Source organism: Pleurodeles waltl, chromosome 4_1, assembly GCF_031143425.1.
Source record: "Pleurodeles waltl isolate 20211129_DDA chromosome 4_1, aPleWal1.hap1.20221129, whole genome shotgun sequence".
In the NCBI taxonomy this organism is placed as follows: Eukaryota; Metazoa; Chordata; class Amphibia; order Caudata; family Salamandridae; genus Pleurodeles; species Pleurodeles waltl.
The window spans coordinates 531,842,778-531,864,107 of record NC_090442.1 but is presented as its reverse complement, the minus strand read 5'-3'; the positions used below and the strand labels follow the sequence as shown (position 1 = coordinate 531,864,107).

At 43.5% G+C, this 21,330-nt stretch overlaps 1 protein-coding gene across 23 annotated transcripts in view; it reads left to right on the top strand.

The window, feature by feature from the left end:
• The window catches only part of LOC138287896 (neuronal cell adhesion molecule-like), a 799,924-nt gene that overhangs the window by 757,698 nt on the left and 20,896 nt on the right, over positions 1–21,330 (top strand). For all 23 annotated transcript variants that reach the window (XM_069228880.1, XM_069228863.1, XM_069228870.1 and 20 more), the window contains 2 exons: positions 4,656–4,787; positions 20,254–20,332. In XM_069228880.1, the coding sequence (XP_069084981.1) occupies positions 4,656–4,787; positions 20,254–20,332 (211 nt within the window). The remainder of the gene's footprint in view (positions 1–4,655; positions 4,788–20,253; positions 20,333–21,330) is intronic.

Below are 21,330 nucleotides of genomic sequence, written 5' to 3'. Positions count from 1 at the left end.
GACATCCATTGCAGAGAATAGGCCAGGTCAATTAAAACTTTGTTTTGGGAGACGTTGGAAAAGACTGATGAATCGTATTCTGTAGGGATAATAGGAGGAAGAATACATTTTTGCCTTGGCTAGTAAAGCTTATACAATGACTCCCGTCTTTAACACAAAAAAAAGTGATGCAAAATGTTTTCTTCAGCATGTTGATAGTTGGTTGGTGGAATGTATCTGGTGTAAAATCTCAGTTGTGACTCTTGCTTTCCCAACCATTGGCAACTGCGTCATGCACAATAGCTGAGGGAACAGAGCCCTACAGATTAGACCATGCGGCGTTATTTATTGTATATTACTGTATACTCCTAATTGTGTTGCCATTCACAAAGGTAGGCTGACGTTGCATGTCAGGTGAGTATGACATAGGACTAGTAGTTCCCCAGCCCTGCACCTATTAAGGACATTTCCAGATTCCGCCTCTTTAAAGCAGTCTGTCTTGGCCCACATAGGCCCCACTTCACATTCAGCACTCTGCCTGTGGACATGGTTAATATTGATGTAGGTTGTCCGTGGTCATGCTTTAGTCAGATCCGAAACTCGGTTTTATTCCAACGACGCATCTGTGTGGTGCAAACTTGTTTTTGTTTTACACCTATATGTCTATGGTACCACGCTGCAAATTACAAGCACGTTTTTCAAATAAAGCATCATCTTACCTACTCTTTTGGTTGTTTTAGCAAATACTGTACAAATGTAAATCCCTCATAAAATATTAGTATGCACACAATCACTTTTGTCCCATGCGGACATGTTAACAGTGACTCTTTTGCAAACTGCAGTCGGGTGGACACTGCTGGTAGTTTTAATTTCTCATGTGACTGTAAATGCTGTACCTTTTGCTTGTATTTCTAAGGTAGTTTGATGGATAATAACACTGCTCAATAAATGTCTAGTCATCAATAAAAGTGTGTCACTTTCTAAGTTACCACCGTATACCTGTTCTACAATGAAAAGCTGCTGTGGGACCCTCATGAATACCGGGTGTTACGAAATGTGCTGGCGGCTGTCATTAAAAATGTACAGCTATAATTTCATCATACACGTCACTCAGCAGTTTGTAAAAACCAGGAACTGCATGAGTGAGTACCAAGTGCATTTAACTGTGTTTGTATACAAAAACCATCCCTACGCACTCGTCTCCTAATTTGTAGTTTCTCATTTAGGCATCACAACTGCATTTAATCGTATTGATTGTTGCTGCATTAGCAACTGCTTCATTCAGCAGAATTGTAACCTCTCCAGGCATAAAGAAAGTTCGATAAATGTAGAGTAATCGGGAATCGTGTGAGATTGGGCTGTACTTTTGTATTTCTACATGTTTTGGGGGTTGCACAATTTCTTTGCATGATTATACATTTGCATGTCTTACAGTGCAGTGTCATAAATCACACGATTTATACTGACGAAGGAACTAAGAAGCACCTATTCCTAATATCGCAATCACAACCGTCAAGAGCAAGATTACATTAAAATGAACGCCAGCAAGGGTGGGAGTGCACTAAAATATGGCGGCCGTGCAACCTGCCTGTGGTGGTTAGGCAGATAGGATGTCTGGAGCGGGAGAATTGTTGGTTGAAACGCATCACAGCCTGAAAGCCTACTAGCCCACACCAGGACCACAAGCAGCGTCAAGGAGTATAATAAATTCCAATTCAAAATTGAAAGGATGTTATGCTTGAATTGCAGAAAGACACATACTAAAACTATGAAACTAGTATTACATGTAACTGAGCTATATAACTGCGAAAATAGAAGGACTGGATCTTCATTTCCATTACATTTGATAGTTCTACATAAAAGTACCTCATACTGAGGCATGTGCATAATAAAGATGAAATGTACTATGCATAGCTATTTTTCTATGAAAACTAAACAGGTCTACCATAATTACTGCAAAGTCTGGCTTTTCCAGCCACATAATTTAATCATCTCTTCTGCTTATTTGCCCCTCCACTGCTGGATAATTTCAGTAGTTCTGCTTACATTCTTTGACATCAGTTTGAATGGGGTAAAGGACTCAGATTGCGAGTGTTAATTTATTGGTCATATGAAATATAGGTTTTAGTTGACAATGCTATCGCGTTTTCACTAAACAAATTGCCATGTTTACAAAAGGCTAACATTTTTGTAGCCAAGCAAAATTCACTTTGATAGACCTGACAGTCTTAGGGTGATCACCCCTAACTTTTTGGCTGCCTCCCTCCACTTTTTAGATACTGTTTTTGCTGGTTTTAAGACTCTGCACACTTTAATACTGCTAACCTGTGCTAAAGTGCATATGCTCTCTCCCTTTCCAACATGGTAACATTGGATCATACCCAATTGGACTATTTAATTTACTTGTAAGTTCCTAGTAAAGTGCACTATGTGTGCCCAGGGCCTGTAGATTAAATGCTACTACTGGGCCTGCAGCACTGATTGTGCCACCAACTTAAGTAGCTCCTTAACCTTGTCTCAGGCCTGCCATTGCAAGGCCTGTGTGTGCAGTTTCACTGCCAATTCGACTTGGCATTTAAAAGTACTTGCCAAGTCTGAAACTCCCCTTTTTCTACATATAAGTCACCCTTAAGGTAAGCCCTAGGTAACCCATAGGAAAGGGTGCTGTGTAGGCAAAAGGCAGGACATGTAACTGAAGTTTACATGTCCTGGTAGTGTAAAACTCCTAAATTCGTTTTTACACTGCTGTGAGGCCTGCTCCCTTCATAGGCTAACATTGGGGCTGCCCTCATATATTGTTTGAGCGGTAGCTGCTGATCTGAAAAGAGTAGGAAGATCATATTTAGTATGGCCAGAATGGTGATACAAAATCCTGCTGACTGGTGAATTTGGATTTAATATTACTATTTAAGAAAAGCCACTTTTACAAAGAGTGCATTTCTCTGCACCTAAATCCTTCTGTGCCTTACAATCCACGTCTGGCTGGGTTTAGTTGACAGTTCCCTTGTGCATTCACTCAGACACACCCCAAACACAGGATACTCAGCCTCACTTGGATACATCTGCATTTTGAATGGGTCTTCCTGGGTGGAGGGCATGGCACTTGCATGTACTGGCCAGTTTGGCTCAACCACGCGCTTAAAAAATATTGAAAAACGAGCCAGCCATATTTATGAAAAGTGTTCGGGATTTGTATATAATTCTGTTTTGCCACATTGAGTACGTGGAAAACATAATGTACTTTACTCTACCGAGCATTGCGCATTCATGTTTGGTTACTTACGGCCATTCCAACAGGCACATTAATTGACCAGTATATACTGGGAAGCTCACTTTGTAACTATCAGAAACGTGAAGAACTGAATTCAATGTACATTATGACCATCCTTCTATATTTTGTAGTTTCCACACACTAACACATTTTCAAGTACCAAATAAACGTGTAAATTGAGCTTTATTGTATGGTAGGGTTGGACCAGCCTATAGGGCAATCTGGCAGTGCACAATGAGTGAGTGGACCATTTTTTTTGCTTTTTGTGGGCCTGTTTTATGCTCTGCTGAGCCAGTTTTCACTGTTGATTTTCCAGATATTAAAACAAACGTTGCCTGCTGCAAGCTAAAATCCATGCAGTCTCCCACACCTTGCAAAACACATTCACAACTGAGAAAGAAATTCACAACCCAGTGCAAAATCTGTGCACTGTAGTGCGCGTTATTCTGCCATACTAGGGAGACTCTGCACTCATAACTTTACAAGTCATAAGCCCCTTTGTGAATCGGGCCCAAGTCTTTACAAATTCAAAATCACCCAATTTTCTAACATGGGTCACTTTTTAGTTACTAACTCACTAATGGGGGTCACTTATTTTAGTGCCTATTTTCTGCCCTAGTCCGACTCAACGCCCTTATCAAAATAAACATGAGAATGTGTATAGAAAAAAACTGCAGTCATCCCCAACCTCATGAGTGATTAGTGATGAGAAACAGAAGATATAATAGCTCTTGAGCATATTTTGGTGTGACACTACAAGAGCATGTTTCATTATACATGAGGGTAAGGGGTTGCACTACCATCCTGTGGTCATTTTTCTTTTTATGACTTTTAGAGTGTAGGGCCACAGAATAAGATCTGTTTTCTTTTCATGAAATAATAAGGAAAGCCTTGGATTTGTAAACGGGCTCTTGCCAAGCAGCCTATCAGGTGTTCAGTCTCAATATAATACCATAACTGTTACAAAAGAAACTGTGTCAACTAGTTAACACTTAGGCCCTGATTACAAGTGTAGGTGGTATTTATCGCACATGATAACTAATAATACACGGGGTACATTCTTTATCTAGTGCAATAATACTCTCTTTTATGAGTTGTTGGGGAATAACATGAGGATTTTGGTGTTTAATGCAACAAAATCCACATGATACCATAAATACTGTATGCTTTTCCCCCATAAAATTTCAGAAGGTTTGACCAACAATGGTTGAGTTATTTAACACATCTAATAATTATTGGATGTGTTAAATACTTAACAACTCATAATTCCAAAGTGTGTTAAAAGGGATTTATGTACAGGTTGAAATTAACAGCACAACTCGTGATCTGGGCCTTATTGTTAATACTGTCAATGTTTGCTATGAATAATTTGAACGTTAATTCATGTTTCCTTTTCAATCTCCAGCAATGGCAAGTCGACAGGTTGACATTGCTACTCAAGGATGGTTTATCGGTTTGATGTGTGCAGTCGCTCTTCTTATCCTGATACTGCTGATTGTCTGCTTTATCAAAAGAAATAAAGGCGGGAAGTATCCAGGTATATTATTCATCAAATGTCTAAGCCATTGTATGATGGAGAAGCATTTCTTCATTTACCTTGTGACAGTTTTTCATCGGTACTATAATTTTGATCAATGCAACTGCTTTTATCACGGCTGGTCCCAAGTCGATTATTCCTTAGCTACACGTTAGTAGATCTGAATGGCAATGCTTCCCCACACATTGAGGTCTTACCTCCTGTTTTTTAACTCTAAGTGTAATTGTTTTGGCAATGCCATTATTATCCACTCCCCACAGCTCAGGAAGCCCGAAGATACCTTGCCTCTGCACTACCAGCTAGTTCATGTCACTCTCCTCCCTTCCTTGCTTTCAGGTCTGCCAATCCATGCTGTTACTGATTTCACCTCTTGATTACTCCCTGTGTTTACTCTTTGCCACAGAGGTCCCTGCATTGGGTTTCTTCTTTCCTTGTACCACATGGTAACACACTTTACCTTATCCTTTACTGCAGGAGTTCACTAAGTCTACAGGCCATTCCTGTCCCTTAGACTGATATGCTAAGCTCCAAACACATTGAGAGCTTGTTGCTACCATTTCCAATTGTTCCCCACTGTTGCAGATCTTCCAGACAGACATGTCGGTATGTATTTGTGATATTTATGTTGTGTGTACCTAACTGAAAAGCAACAGATGCTGTGCATCAAATTTGTTTACAAGGGAATGAGGTAAGTATATTTAAAATATTTCTGCCCCTTGACAACCTCGCATATAGCAATATAGCAAAACTAAAAAAGAAGAGATGTGTGAAAAAGGGGATTGTAATTTAGGGTGGATGGTAGTCGAATAATAAAGTCACTATTCTTATTAGGTCGAGTAACGGTTTAAGTAATTTCAATCTGAACTCAACCTCAGTCTCTATGGCACAAAGTAGACAGGTTTAACTTAAGAAAATGTGTAAAGCATTTAGTAGTGCCAAAACAATTAAAAAGTAAAAAACACAAGACTATAAAACCCCCTGCTCCAATTTCTAAAATTAGAGAATAATCTATTGAACAGAATTACATCCAAAATGACGAAAATCCATTAAGGGAAACCAGAGGTAAAATTTTGAAGTTTTACATCAAAATAATGCCAAAAAACATTCAGCTGATGAAGTCCTGATGAAGGTGTTGACATTTGGCAGGAAAGCTCAAAGTGGAAGAAAATTAGTGCCCAATGAAGGCTCCGTGCCTACCAGATGCTTCTGGTTCCTTAGCCAAGTGTGGATTTCTGTGTTCGGATTTAGTTACTTTTTTGAAACTAGGATTCCTCCAGCAGGGCAAGGCTTCAAGCTGTAGCCAAAGAGTGCTCCAGGAGGCCAGATAACCTCTGTGGGGCATCAAGCTGAAACAGATGTGTTGCTCTGGAAAAGTTCAGAGCAGGAGCCACCTGAATCTTTGGCTCAACAGCAAATCACATTCATTGGATTGACTTGGTAAGTTTGTCCCAGTTCTCCAGAAGTCTTAGGAGCCAAACGTTTCTAAGTTCAAGGTTTTTCAGGTGTTTAGGAAGACTACACTTTGACACAACCAAGGATCCTAGGACATCAAGAACAATTCTTGGGAATTAAGACTCACTTCTACAGAAGCCACCAGCAGAGTCCAGGGCTTGATCAGTTGGAACTGGCCATCTGGGCTGGTCAGGAAGCCAACTTCCTGCAGATGTTTTAACCTTTTAGATTAACAGGCGGTCAGCCAATTGACCCATGGAGCCTACTTCATTGTCCTGGGTACAGTTGCTGGCAGGTTTAGCCCTTCAGGCTTTATTGCAGGCCTCAGCACCAGACACAGCCCTACTCTGTCTTCTACAGGTCCAGTAGTGTTCTAAGGAAGATACCCAGGGGTGCCACAGTTATGCCAAGCACAAGTGTGTATGCGGGGGAAAATCATGAACCCTCCTTGACCAGTGTGGAAAAAGAATCCTAGCGGGGTAAAGCTACCTACTTTTGCAGTCGTTCTTGTTTTCCTTGCAGTAAATAATACCATTCTGCCCCCACCGAAATTCAAAATTAGCTGTACATCTCCTGTGGTCTCTTCAGACCAGTTCTGGAACAGCTCCTCATCAACAGGAATTAGTAAAGAAGGGCCCTGCCCAAGTGTCAGCTAACATTTGCCTGTGGCAGTTTTGGCTGCTTTGAAGTTTGTCTTGCTCTGGGAGCAGATTTCACACTTTATCATCATTCAGCTGCCAAGTGACAGTTGGAGCTCATGCAAATGGGCCTTCAGAGGTACTTGTCAGAGAACAAGTGACTTTCTAAATAAAACCTTTTCTTAATAGTTGATTACAATGGTAAATTGATTTTTGGATTACCACTGAAAGCCGCTTTTGATTTATATTTCCAGCTGTTCCCTAACCAAAATTAACATTATTATATGTACTAATGTAACCTACTATATTCCTATGGAAAAAGCAATCCTTGCAACAGTCAAATATCTAGTTTTTTTTTTCACTATAAGGCCATGTTTAACCCCTTCGCTGCCAGGCATTTTCCCCTCAGGTGCCGAGCATTTTTTAGCTATTTGGGGTAGTTCTCACTTAGGCCTTCATAACTTCCTGTCCACATAAGCTATCTACGCCGAATTTGTCAATTTTTTTTCCAGCATCCTAGGGATTCTAAAGGTACCCAGAGTTTGTGGGTTCCCCTGGAGGAGACCAAGAAAGTAGCCAAAATACAGCTAAAAATGTGTTTTTTTTCTTCACAAAATGGGAAAAGAAGGGCCACTAAAGAAATCATGTGTTTTTTTCCCTGAAAATTGCATCAACAAAGGGTTTATGGTGATGAGATCACCATCTTCCCACCTTTTGGAATCAGGCTGACTTGAATCAGAAAACCACATTCTTCAATACAATTTTGGCATTTTACTGGGACTAAACCCATTTTTACTTTTTTGTGTGCTTTCAGCCTTGTTAGACTTAGCATCCTTGGTGTGGTCTCCCCTAACTTTTTACCTCTGTTTCCCAGGTTGTTGATGTGTGCTGGACTCTGTCTTTGCTGTTTTTGTTACTCTGGGCACTTTACCACTGCTACCCAGTGCTAAAGTGCAAGTGCTCCTATGTAAAATATATGTGCAATTGGATTTCCATGATTGGCATATTTGATTTACTGTTAAGTCCGTAGTACAATGCAGCACTGGTTGTGCCACCCACATTAGTAGCCCTGTAACATGGCTCAGACTTGCCACTGCAAGGGAAACTGCCCTTTTGGACCCACTTTGGTTCCCCTTCAATTTTGACATGTTTTTGGCTCTTCACTGTCACAGACATTTGGCCCACCTACACAAGTGAGGTATCATGTTTACCGGGAGACTAAGGGGAACGTTGGGTGGTAGGAAATTTGTCCCAGTGTGATGATCCCACACAGAAATGTGGGAAAAATTTGATTTTTTAGTTAAATTTGAGGTTTGCTGAGGATTCTGGGTAAGAAAACACTGGGGTATCCACGCAAGTCACACCTCCCTGGACTCCCTCGGGAGTCTAGTTTTCAGAAATGTCTGGGTTTGGTAGGTTTCCCTGTATGGCTGCTGAGCACAGGACCAAAAACGCAGGTGCCCCCCTGCAAAAACAGGTAGTTTTGTATTTGATAATTTTGATGTGTCCAGAGGTGTCTAGTTTTTAAAAATGTGCAGGTTTGGTAGGTTTCCCTAGGTGCCGGGTGAGCTAGAGACCAAAATCCACAGCTACGCACTTTGCAAAAAACAGCTCTGTTTTCTTTGGGAAAATGTGACGTGTCCACGTTCTGTTTTGGGGCATTTCCCGTCGCAGGCGCTAGGCCTACCCACACAAGTGAGGTACCATTTTTATCGGGAGACTTGGGGAACCCTGGGTGGAAGGAAATTTATGGGTCCTCTCAGATTCCAGAACTTTCTGTCACCGAAATGTGACGTAAAAGTGTTTTTATGGCCATATTTTGAGGTTTGCAAAGGATTCTGGGTAACAGAACCTGGTGAGAGCCCCACAAGTCACCCCATCTTGGATTCCTCTAGGTGTCTAGTTTTAAAAAATGTGCAGGTTTGGTAGGTTTTCCTAGGTGCCGGCTGAGCTGGAGGCCAAAATCTACAGCTACGCGCTCTGCAAAAAACAGCTCTGTTTTCTTTGGGAAAATGTGACGTGTCCACGTTGTGTTTTGGGGCATTTCCTGTCGCGGGCGCTAGGCCTATCCACACAAGTTAGGTACCATTTTTATCGGGAGAGTTGGGAGAACATAGAATAGCAAAACAAGTGTTATTGCCCCTTGTCTTTCTCTACATTTTTTCCTTCCAAATATAAGACAGTGTGTAAAAAGACATCTATTTGAGAAATGCCCTGTAATTCACATGCTAATGTGGGCACCCCAGAATTCAGAGATGTGCAAATAACCACTACTCCTCAACACCTTATCTTGGGCCCATTTTGGAAATACAAAGGTTTTCTTGATACCTATTGTTGACTCTTTATATTTCAGCAAATGAATTGCTGTATACCCGGTATAGAATTAAAACCCACTGCAAGGTGCAGCTCATTTATTGGCTCTGGGTACCTAGGGTTCTTGATGAACCTACAAGCCCTATATATCCCCGCAACCAGAAGAGTCCAGCAGACATAACAGTATATTGCTTTCAAAAATCTGACATTGCAAGAAAAAGTTACAGAGTAAAACGTAAAGAAAAATGGCAGTTTTTTTACCTCAATTTCAATATTTATTTAATTCAGTTATATTCTGTAGCAAACCCTTGTATGATCTACACAAATTACCCATTGCTGAATTCAGAATTTTGTCTACTTTTTAGAATTGTTTGGGTTTCTAGGATCCAGCATTGCTTTCACACCTATTTCTGTCACTTACTGGAAGGAGGCTGAAAGCAAAAAAATCATAAAAAAAGGGGTATGTCCCAGTAAAATGCCACAATTGTGTTGAAAAATGTGTTTTTCTGATTCAAGTCTGCCTGTTCCTGAAAGCTGGGAAGCTGGTAATTGTAGTGCCGCAAACCCTTTGTTGATGCATTTTTCAGGGGAAAAAACACAAGCCTTCTTCTGCAGCCCTTTTTCCCATTTAAAAAAAAAAAAAATTACTGTATTTTGGCTATTTTCTTGGCCTCCTTCAGGGGAACCCACAAAGTCTGGGTACCTCTAGAATCCCTAGGATGTTGGAAAAAAAGGACGCAAATTTGGCGTGGGTAGCTTATGTGGACAAAAAGTTATGAGTGCCTGAGCGCGCCCTGCCCCAAATAGCCAAAAAAAGGCCTGGCACCTGAGGGGGAAAAGGCCTGGCAGCGAAGGGGATTAAAATAGGCTGATCTGCCACCAAAGGGGGGAAAAAGAGGCCTAAAAAAAGTTGCCCCCAGCGGAGTGACACTTTCCTAGGGGGTCGCTCCCCTCCTGTAAAAAAATAAATAAATATATACATATATCCCTTGTGCCTAGTGGCTTTTGCCCTCCTTGGAGCATATCAGCCTAATTAAAATAGGCCGGTCTGCCCCCAAGGGGGGGAGAAAAGGCCTAATAAAAAATGCGCCCCTTGGGAAGCGGCCCTTGCCCAAGGTGCCCTCCCATTCATTGTTTACACAATGTAAATAAAGTCCCTGGTGTCTATTGGGCATTCCTACAGCCGGATCGCTATGCACATTCAGGCCCCGTGGTGTCAGAGGGGGACCCATCTGATTTCATGTCAATGGCTTCGGCCTTGGCTTTGATGGACTCCTGTTGATCCAATCTGGGATCTGGATTGGTGCCCGTCATACCAATGTGAGCTTCCCTGACACCAGTCCTGACTCTGATGCCCCAGTGCTGCTGGCACCCACTGGTAGCGCCAGCCCCATTTGGATCCTCGAATCCGTAACAGAACCGGAGCAGCGTTGACCGATACCAACTCGGAGGCCTTAAGGGCTAGACTCTGGAAAAAATGAGAGGGATCCCTGGATCCTTTAGAATACCAGTTTGAAGGTCAGGACATGGACTTGGTTGAGGAACTGGGTGATGCCAGTGGTCTGGACACGTCCCCAGATACTGCCATACTTATGCTTTCTCTCCCTACCGTGGCTACAGAGGAGGGAGCAACATATGCTATGGTGGTGAAGAGGGCAGCTGACATTCTGGGCCTCGAGTTGCCTTCGGTGGCAGTCAAGAACAACATCTTGTCAGAACTTCTACAGCCAGGAGCTTCATTTTCCGAATCCCTGCTCCCTTTCATTGAAGCACTAACTGATGTCCTACTGGGAACCTGGTCCAAGCACAGCGGCTCCTGGTAACAGAACAATTACATGCCTCCATTGCCTGGCATAGGGGACCCATTATGTCCTCACACAACACTCCACCCCAGAATGCTTGGGTGTCCAGGCTTCCACTTCCCATTGAGCATTCCCTGTTGCACCCCTGAACAGGGAATCAAAGAGGCTAGATAATTCCAGGAGGGAAATGTTTTGTTCCACCACCCTTGCTTTGCAGTCAGTGAATACCACATACTTATTGGGCTGCTATTCCCACGCCCTTCAGGATATGGATTTGCGGGTGTTGTAACAGGTCCCAGAGACAGCCCGGGCCATTCTCTCCATAGCAGTTGAGAACGAGATAGACACAGCCAAGATTACCATTTGCTGTGGTTTAGACACTACTGACTTGCTGGACAGATTGGTTTCCATGACAATGGTGCTCCGATGTCAAGCCTGGCTGAGAACATCTGGATTTTCAGGGGATGTCCAGACTAGCAACATGGACATGCCCTTTGATGGCAACCATCTATTCGGAGACAAGGCAAATTTGGTGCTGGACCGTGTTAAGGACTTGCGGGCTACGGCCAAGTCCTTGGGCCTCTCAGCTGCCCAGCATCAAACCCAGTCTGTCTTTTGCCCCATTTGTGACTACGAAAGGGGCTTTCAACCATGCAAGCCCTACCCCAGCTACCATCCCATACACGCTTCCCAGCCAATGTGTGGGCGAGGAAATTCCTGACCATTACTACCACCCATGGCAGCTGCAGCCCCTAAGCCCTCCTAATATTACCCTTTAAGATCGTGGGGCGCTTAGTTGGTGGCCAAGTCGGCCGTCATGTCTACCACTGGTAGTGCATAACATCGGACAGGTGGGTCCTATAGATCATTTGGAACAGCTACTCCCTCCCCTTCCCATTTACCCCTTCCTGCATTCCTCCATCATATGACTGGCTGAAAGAGGATCATCTGTCCTTGCTCCATAAGGAAGTCAATGTTTTCTTGGCCAAGGGAGCCATAGAGAGGGTTCCACAGCCAAAAGCAGGCTGTTGGTGCTACTTCCGCTACTTTCTGGTCCCCAACAATGACAAGGGACTTAGCCCTATTGTAAAACTCCAAACCCTCAACTTCTTCCTCAGAAAGGAGAAATTCAGGATGCTCACTTTGGCTCAGGACTTGTCTGCTCTGGATCGCGAAGACCGGATGGGAATTTTGGACTTGCAGGACACATGTTTTTACATCCGTGTCCTGCCCGCCTATCAGTGTTATCTACAGTTTACGGTAGGCCACAAGCACTTGCAGTTCACCATGCTCCCCTTCAGCCTTACCAGTGCCCCTCAGGTGTACACCAAGGTGATGTCAGTGATCGCAGCTCATCTGCACAGATCAGGGGTGTCAGTCTTCCCTCATCTTGAAGACTGGCTGCTGAAGGTGGATTCGCCCCCAGGATGTTGTCTCCCATCTCCACACTAGAGCTGACCTCCTGCATTCACTAGCGTTCACTATAAACATGCTGAAGTCACACCTCGCTCCCTCTCAGAGGCTCCCTTTCATCTGAGCTGTTCTGGATATAGAGCAGTTTTGAGCCTATCCTCTTGAGCAGTGAGTCTGGGATATTCAGGCTATGATACTGATGTGAGAATGACTCTGAGGTTGCTGGGCCCTATGGCCTCCTCCATCCTACTAGTGACACAAGCCAGATGGCATATGCAAGCTCATGCAGTTTTAAACACAACGCTAACGCTGTTAGCGTGAAAATGTACCTTGGGTGTGTCAAAAAAAAACCTGCACGGGCGAGTGTGTGTCAAAAAGGGCTTGCGATGTGTCGATTTCACTCACGAGCGAGACCATGCGTTGTTTCTCTTTTAGTCGGGTCAGCATGCATTGTTTCTTCTCTCTGCAGGAGGGCGATGCGTCGATCCAGTCAGCACTCTCGGGTCCGGGCAGGCCTTAAGTCATTTTTACACACCCAGCGGTGTTTGCGTCAGAAATTCAGCTGCACGATGGTCCGAAAACCACACAGTGCGAGTTGCGATCTCCCCGGTCTCCGTCAGCAATGTTGTGCGTCGTTTCTCCAGCTGCGGGTGTCGATCTTCCGTTTGTGTTGCAGACGAGCATCGATTTTCAGCCGCTAAGCCGGCGGCATGTCAACTTTTAAGCCGCAGATCGGAGTCATGTCGATCTTTTCCCCGCAAGGCGGTCTGTGCGTGGATTTCTCACTCTTGGTCTGCCAGCTTCTATTCTTAGGGTCCTAGGAACTGGATGGGTACCACTTGGCAGAGCAGGAGTCTCTCAAGAGAAGTCTTTGCTGTCCCTGAGACTTCAAACAACAGGAAGCAAGTTCTAAATCAAGCCCTTGGAGATCTTCACAAGAAGGAAGGCAACACAAAGTCTAGTCTTTGTCCTCTAGCACAGGCAGAAGCAGCAACTGCAGGATAGCTCCACAAAGCACAGTCACAGGCAGGGCAGCTCTTCTTTCTCAGCTCTTCAGCTCTTCTCCAGGCAGAGGTTCCTCTTGGTTTCCAGAAGTGTTCTAAAGTCTGTGGTTTTGAGTGCCCTTCTTATACCCATTTTGCCCTTTGAAGTAGGCTTACTTCAAACAAAAGTCACTCTCGTTTGTGAAATCCTGCCTTGCCCAGGCCAGGCCCCAGACAAACACCAGGGGTTTGGAGACTGCATTGGTGAGGGCAGGCACAGCCCTTTCAGGTGTGAGTGACCACTCCTCCCCTCCCTCCTAGCACAGATGGCTCATCAGGAAATGCAGACTACACCCCAGCTCCCTTTTTGTCACTGCCTAGTGAGAGGTGGAACCAGCCCAACTGTTAAACTGACCCAGACAGGGAATACACAAACAGGCAGAGTCACAGAAATGGTTTAAGCAAGAAAATGTTCACTTTCTAAAAGCGGCATTTTCAAACACACAACCTTAAAATCAACTTTACTAAAAGATGTATTTTTAAATTGTGAGCTCAGAGACCACAAACTCCACATATCTATCCGCTCCCAAAGGGAATCTACACTTTAGTCATATTTAAATATTTAAAGGTAGCCCCCATGTTAACCTATGAGAGGGACAGGCCTTGCAACAGTGAAAAACAAATTTAGCCATATTTCACTGTCAGGACATATAAAACACATTACTATATGTCCTACCTTAACCATACACTGCACCCTTCCCTTGGGGCTACCTCTGGCATCCCTTAGGGGTGTCTTACATGCAAGAAAAGGGAAGGTCTAGGCCTGGCAAGTGGGTACACTTGCCAAGTCGAATTTACAGTTAAAAACTGCACACACAGACACTGCAGTGGCAGGTGTGAGACATGATTACAGAGCTACTTATGTGGGTGGCACAACCAGTGCTGCAGGCCCACTAGTAGCATTTGATTAACAGGCCCTGGGCACCTCTAGTTCACTTTACTAGGGACTTACTAGTAAATCAAATATGCCAATCATGGATAAGCCAATTACATACACGTTTTGTATAGGAGCATTGGCACTTTAGCACTGGTTAGCAGTGGTAAAGTGCCCAGAGTAACAAAAACAGTGAAAACAGAGTCCAGCATACATCAACAACCTGGGAAACAGAGGCAAAAAGTTACGGGAAACCACGCCAAGGATGAAAAGTCTAACACATATCTATATATAGATATATCTATATCAATATATCAATATAGATATCTATCGAGCCCTCCCCCCAGGGGTAAAACTACCTTTAAAAAAATTTTGTGCCCCAGGGTGGGTGGGGGGTTGCCCGTTTTCTGAGAGGAATGACCTCCAAATAAAATTCCTGGTGTCTAGTGAGATTTCCTGACCCTCGATCGCAGCTATGCTGCGATCGAGGGCCAGGAAGCCTGTTCAGGAAGGCCTCATTTGAAAGGGGAGGGATTTTCCTTTCAAACGAAGCCATCCTGAACGTAACGTCAGCTCGCTTTGCGGCGCGCTGATGTCACAAAGGAGTGGGTGGTGGTGCGGGCAGAGACACAGAAGATCTTCTGTGTCCCCCGGGTTTTTTTTCCTAAAGGATTTTTTAACCCCCTACCTGGTGTCGGGCACTGGTCGTGACACGCACCAGGGAGGTAGTGTGGGCATTGGCCAGTGACAGACACCCGTACTGTAAGGGTTAATAGACCTTTATTGAAAGCTTGAAGCAGAACTACACTTATAAACAGAAACTATTGGTTTAAAGACTTGGTTTTGGTATTTTCATTTAAAAAGTCTGTAGTTGTTTTAAATACACATTGCAATATTTGGAGAGTAAATATTGGAACAATTGTACATTTGAGTCACAATAAAAGTTAATATTCACTGATAGAGTAGTGTTGATCCTGCATGTATCGAATTACAGATGGGTAACTGGAGATACTTAAGATATTTTTACTGAGGGTTACGACTGAAATTCTATAGACAATGAGAATGAAGCTCAAGTCGTCTGTGCTGTCACTCAGAACCCAGTGGTGAAAACATTCCCTTTATCCACAGTTACCTCATCTACAGTTTTATACATACTCTCTCTGCACCAGCATCCCCTGGTGAAAACCGTAGCACAGAGGTAGACGATTAATATGGGGAGACATAACCCACCTGCTGTCCCTACACTCTTTGTATTATCCTTCCCTTCCAATCACTGCTTAATTTGTAAATCAATAAATGCCAAGGCACTTTTCAGGATGCCACTGCAACATGTATCACCCATTGACCCGGCCAGCGCTGCCAATGACAGCACCAACACACCTACTAACCATCACACTTCTAAAAGTGTGACAATCCAGACTATTCCAAGCACCCAAAGCCATAAAAATGGCTTGGGCAGCAGGTATTACTATTTTTTAATGTATGTTCAGTTAATAAACAACTGTTCTTGTGCTCATCTGTAAATTGGGCAAGCAGCATCACCATGTGCCGGTGTTGACAATTAGGTGCAAGGGCCTAGAACCCTCCGGCTCAAATTAAGCACTGCTTCCACTAATATAAAAACTGTCCTGGTGTACTATACCAACCACTACCCTTTGCATTACTTTCCCTCCACTGCATATGATAAAAGAAATTAGCTGGTATCCTGTCACCCACCCATGCTACCTTAATCATTACTCTCTCTTAATTACCCAAGACATGGTGCCCTGCAATCCACTCTCACCAGCGTCTGCATTACCCACTCAAACAAAATAAAACTGGTTTCATGCCACCCAGCCACTTGATCTTCTCAAGTCCACCTTTCCCATATGAAACATAAAAAAGAATATACATGCCCATCTGCAGTGTATCCCCATCACACGCTGTGCCTTGCCTACCCTTCCCTGAGCAGCCGCACTCTCTGCTCTCCCTTGAGCAGAGACCAGCACTGTGGTGCTTGGTCAACATAGTTTTAAGATTGCTGTCAGAGTGGGTCAGCCGAGCTCTGCGGGTGACAGGGAATGTGGCAGTTTGGTGCAGGGAGGGTACTCCTTCTCCAGCCTTCATTAGATTTATGGAAACCCAAGAGAGAAGGAAAAGGTGGGTAACACTGACAACTCTTCTGTTACGTCTGAGTCTCTCACAAGACCTATGATGTAGCAATGGTGGAAAACACTTTTTATTTCTGCGTCATAGCTCTATATAATCAGATTTCAATTCTGGCCATGCAAGCTGATGGCCCTCAACGAGAAACCAATGATAACATTAAGTTCTGGTAACAAGAGAACAATGATACAAATGAAATAATGGTTCTTGTGTGCTCATAGTCGAAATACTAAAATCCAGGGGTGAGAGGTTGGATAAATAAATGCAAATTAGCAATAAACATGCGAATTCTGCTTTGAATGCACTCACATTTCTGAAATGTGAGCACAGTTATACGTTTATGTACTGCTGATAAAACACACATTTGTGTTTTCTTTAATGTGGGCCATGAATAATACAATAATTTGAAATGACCCAAGTACTTCACTGCAGCTTCTGTTTCTTGTATTTTATTGTCAGGCCCTTTGTTCTGAGTGCCTTTTTTGTACATTAAACCTAAACAATTAAAGTTGAAAAAATACCAGATTGAATATTTGTAGGAAGATGCCTCTTTTGTATGAACACCCATTTTTTGACTGATGCTGCTGTTATTTTGACTTGCCTATAAGTCCCTTGTATATGGTGCAAAGTGTACCCAGGGCCTGTAAATTAAATGTTGCAGCACACATTGGCCCATTGCTAGAGTGACAGAGCAAAACGTCACTACAGGCCTACAATTGTAGCCTGTCTCTGCAGTTCTAAAATTACAAAATTAAAATGTCCAAATAACCACTTTTTGACAGGCCTATTTATTACCAGGCCAACGTATTGTTTGAGTTGGGTTTGTAATAAAAATTTCACAAAGAGTACTTTTTAAAAGTCACCTTTTACCTGCCTAAAGCCTCTAGAAACCACTTTGAATGAGCTCCTACCCATCACCCAGAAGCTGGATAGCCTTTTTGATGAGGTGTGAACTTGCTCCCAGAGCTAAGACAAAGGACATGGGTGGGGGGATGTGTTCTGTTCCTCTGACAGGATGACAATATTGGTAGTGCTCAGAAACATAACTTGCTTCAAAGAGGCCTACTCTGTTACAAGAAAATATAGTTAACACCCGGACTTTCCGCCTACTCTAACCCGCTAGTCAGCCATGCATCAATCCCAGTGGAAGAGGACCTGCCCCAGAACTACATTTGAATTAACATAGAGGAGGGGTTGCTCATTTCCCTGGTGACACCTCTGGAGTGGGTGCAGGAGCTCTGCACATGGAAAGAAAGGTTCTGCCAGGTTGTGCTTAGGAAGAGAGGGGCACTGGGGGATTGTTTGCATTTGGGCATACAGGAAATGCTGCAAAAGTGGGTAGGGTAGCTCCTGGGAGCTTTTTGCCTATTGATTAGAGAGACCAGGAGTCGCACTCTAATGCCGGGCATAAAAAATGACCAAGGGTCTCATTACGAGGCTGCAGTCAGGACCTCCACTGCTGTGGCAGTCCACTGCCACATAAGGACCCTGGTGGTAAGAATACCAGGGTTCCACCAGCACCGCCAGGATCAATGATCCCGATTGCCTGGCAGTGGCGTAGATCGTAATCCAATAGGACAGCACTGCATGCAGCGCTGCCCTGCGGATTACGACCTCATTCTCCACCAGCCTTTTCATGGCAGTTTCACTGCCATGAAAAGCTGGTGGAGAACAGGTGCAGGGGGCCACAGGGGGGCCCCTGTACTGCCCATGCACTTGGCATGGACAGTGCAGGGGTCCCCGTGTCCAGCACCATCGCATTGTGAAGGTGCTGGTGCACCCTGGGGTGACAGCATTGCCTCCAGCTCGATTACGAGCTGGAGACAATGCTGCCGCCTGTTTCCCGCTAGTCTCAGTTTCTGCCCGGCAGCCCAGCGGGAAGCTCCTAATGGGTCCCGCGGGGAGGTAGCCAGTGTGGCAGCAACCTCCCAGTCGGAAGTTCAATGAGGTCCTAAGTCTGAACATTATTTTCGGGCAAAGGAGCCAAAAGAATCAGGTCGATGAGAAACCTTCTTTGGGTGTGAATTTTCAATTTCTCTTGCTCATAGATTTCCCATCAAAATTCAACTCCTGCAACAGTACATCCTCCCATGGTTATGATCCGGTCTTGTGGAGCCCTTCCTAGCAGCTAGCTTCCTAAGGATTATTGGCTTCCATTCAGAAATTTACTCAGAAGGTATAACTTCAGGAATATTAGGAATAACTGTTTCCAAATTGCAATTCTTACTAAATCGCACTTTGGAAATGGCAATTCCTCATGTACTAAGGAATATATTTTAAAGTAGCGATTACTAGTTGGGTCGCAAGTTGTACTACCTCATGAATATTAATTAGGTACATCGCAGTTTGTGACTCACTAGGTATCACAGCAATCACAGGGATAATGGCCTGCTGGGATTATGAGACCACCATGTCTGTGATCTCTTTTTAATCAAGCAATTTGTTTTCTTTGAAATGCAGCCTGTTTTCCTCAAAAGAAAATGGTAAGCATTTCAAAATAAAAATTCAACTTTTAAGTTTCATTTTTTAAGAATAGGCAGTGGTCCGTGAGAGCACTGCCTGCTGTTGGGAAATATATATATTTTTTAATTCTCAAAGGAGGAGGGGTTGCATGGGAAACTCCTTCCAATTTGCAAGTGGTAACCGCTGCCATTTAGTAGTCTGTTAAAAAATTATATTTTGCTACCATAATTTGGTTGCTCAGTATTAATACATTCTGCTGCACATTGGTATTTGGAATGGATGCCCTAAACACGTTCCTTCCTAATACGAAATCACAACCCAAATTGTGATTTGGTAACAAGTTATCAAATCACAATTTGGCTTTTGTTCATTTAAAAATGTTTTTATGCTGTCACAAAAGGCCCGATTTTGTAAATCAGGCCATTTGCTATCTCCAAAAGCTTTGTATATATAGCTCCTGGTCCTGTATCCGATCCACACTCCATTGGGGTCAGCTTTAAACCTTACCCTTGTATGGTCTAGTGTGATCAGTTGTGTGGTTGATGCTTTGCACTTTTTGGCACTATTTTTGTATAAATCTTTCAAATGCATATCACTGGGTTCCCCTTAATGGGGTTTTGTTGTTTTTTGTTATTTTATTCATTGAATTTTTCTTCATTTTTATAAATGGAAGTGGGACTTTTATTGTGTTGTGTTTTTGATGTTTTAACTGTGTAGTACTGCTGAATGCTTTTCACATCTTCTTAAGTTAAGTCTGTCTGCTCTGTGCCATAGCTACTAGGCCTTGAACTGAGGTTTAAATTACTGAAACCTTTACCAGACCTAACAAGAATATTGAAACTATTAGTTTTATTACTTGTGGTGTACTACAATCCACACCACCTAATAATCAACTTTTCCACAATATTCACTTACTAATCATATGACTGCCTTTAACAGAAATGTGTACATCCATTTCTTTGCCACCCAAGGTTTCCAATGGTCTCATGACTCTTTCTTTTATTTTGTTTTTTTGCCAGAACTTTAAAGGAGCTCAGTGGAAGAGGGCACTTTTGTACTCTATCAGTGGAGGTGCACTCCCAAACTATTTCATCTATTTATTCTTTTCTCCACTGTCAACAGATTTCATGGTTACAAAATGTAAGGGCAAAGGCCATTTGTATGAGGTGGAATTCCATGCATATCTGTTGCACCAACAGATATGGGCCCTCATGTGTGGGCTTTGTTGTTAATCATGTAAAGTCCTGTAGATAATCAGGACACAGAAATGTGAGGTCATGGATGAGCAGAGGGCTTACTTTAGAATATGATTCTTTTTTGTAGTGAAAGAAAAGGAAGACGCACATGCAGATCCAGAAATTCAGCCCATGAAGGAAGATGACGGAACCTTTGGTGAATACAGGTAAGAACATTACATTCTCATCATGACTGACAATCAAGAAGGCACTGATAATTTAGAAGTCAAACTGTCTATTAAAAGGTGTTTAACTCAATAGGATATTCAGCATTATAAACTAGCCAAACAGTCATCTTTTTCATAACAAATTCTGGATCATAATAATAGAAACCACTTTTTAGAAACATTATGGGGGTCTTTGACAGCCAGTGCTGTTTTGTCGGAAGCGCCGCCAACAGGCTAGCGGTGCTTCCTTGGGAATTACGACCCCAGCAGAAGTGCCGCGGTTGCACCGCCGGGACCGGCGGTTTGCCGCCACTTTTGTCCCGGCGGTTTAAATCCCCCAGGGCAGCACTGCTTGCAGCACTGCCCAGGGGATTACGAGTCCACCTCCCGCCAGCCTTTTCATGGCGGTTTGAACCGCCATGAAAAGGCTGGCGGAAAGGGGAGGTGTGGGGCCCCCTGCCACGGCCCCATGCAGCTTTTCTCTGTCTGCATAGCAGACAGTGAAAAGCGTGACAGGTGCAACTGCACCCATCGCACAGCCGCAACACTGCCGGCTCCCGTGTTGCGGCTGAGATCCCTGCTGGACCGGCAGGCGAAAGCCAGGTTTCCGCCCGCCGGCCCAGCGGGGATCTCCAAATAGGCCCCGTGGGAGTGCGGCTGCATTGGCGGCCTCCCGGCGGTTTCAAATTGGGGGGCGGCAAGGTTGAAATGAGGGCATATGTCTTTCAGGGTGAATGTTTCAGATTTTGTTCAATGTTGAAGCTTTTTTACATGTTCTTTAAAATGTTAATACCTATTTGATTATCACTACAGTTGCTTTTTGATAACACATTTTCTTAACTCCATATTTTCTTTTCTTTAAAAAAATCCCAATTGTTTTGTACATCTTGGATTTATCAGTGAAAGATACACATGTTGAAGCCTGCCACCTAAAATACTTTGATTGTTCTGTCATTCAGTAAAAGGACAACAGCATTCAGAAGGTAGACTACACAAAA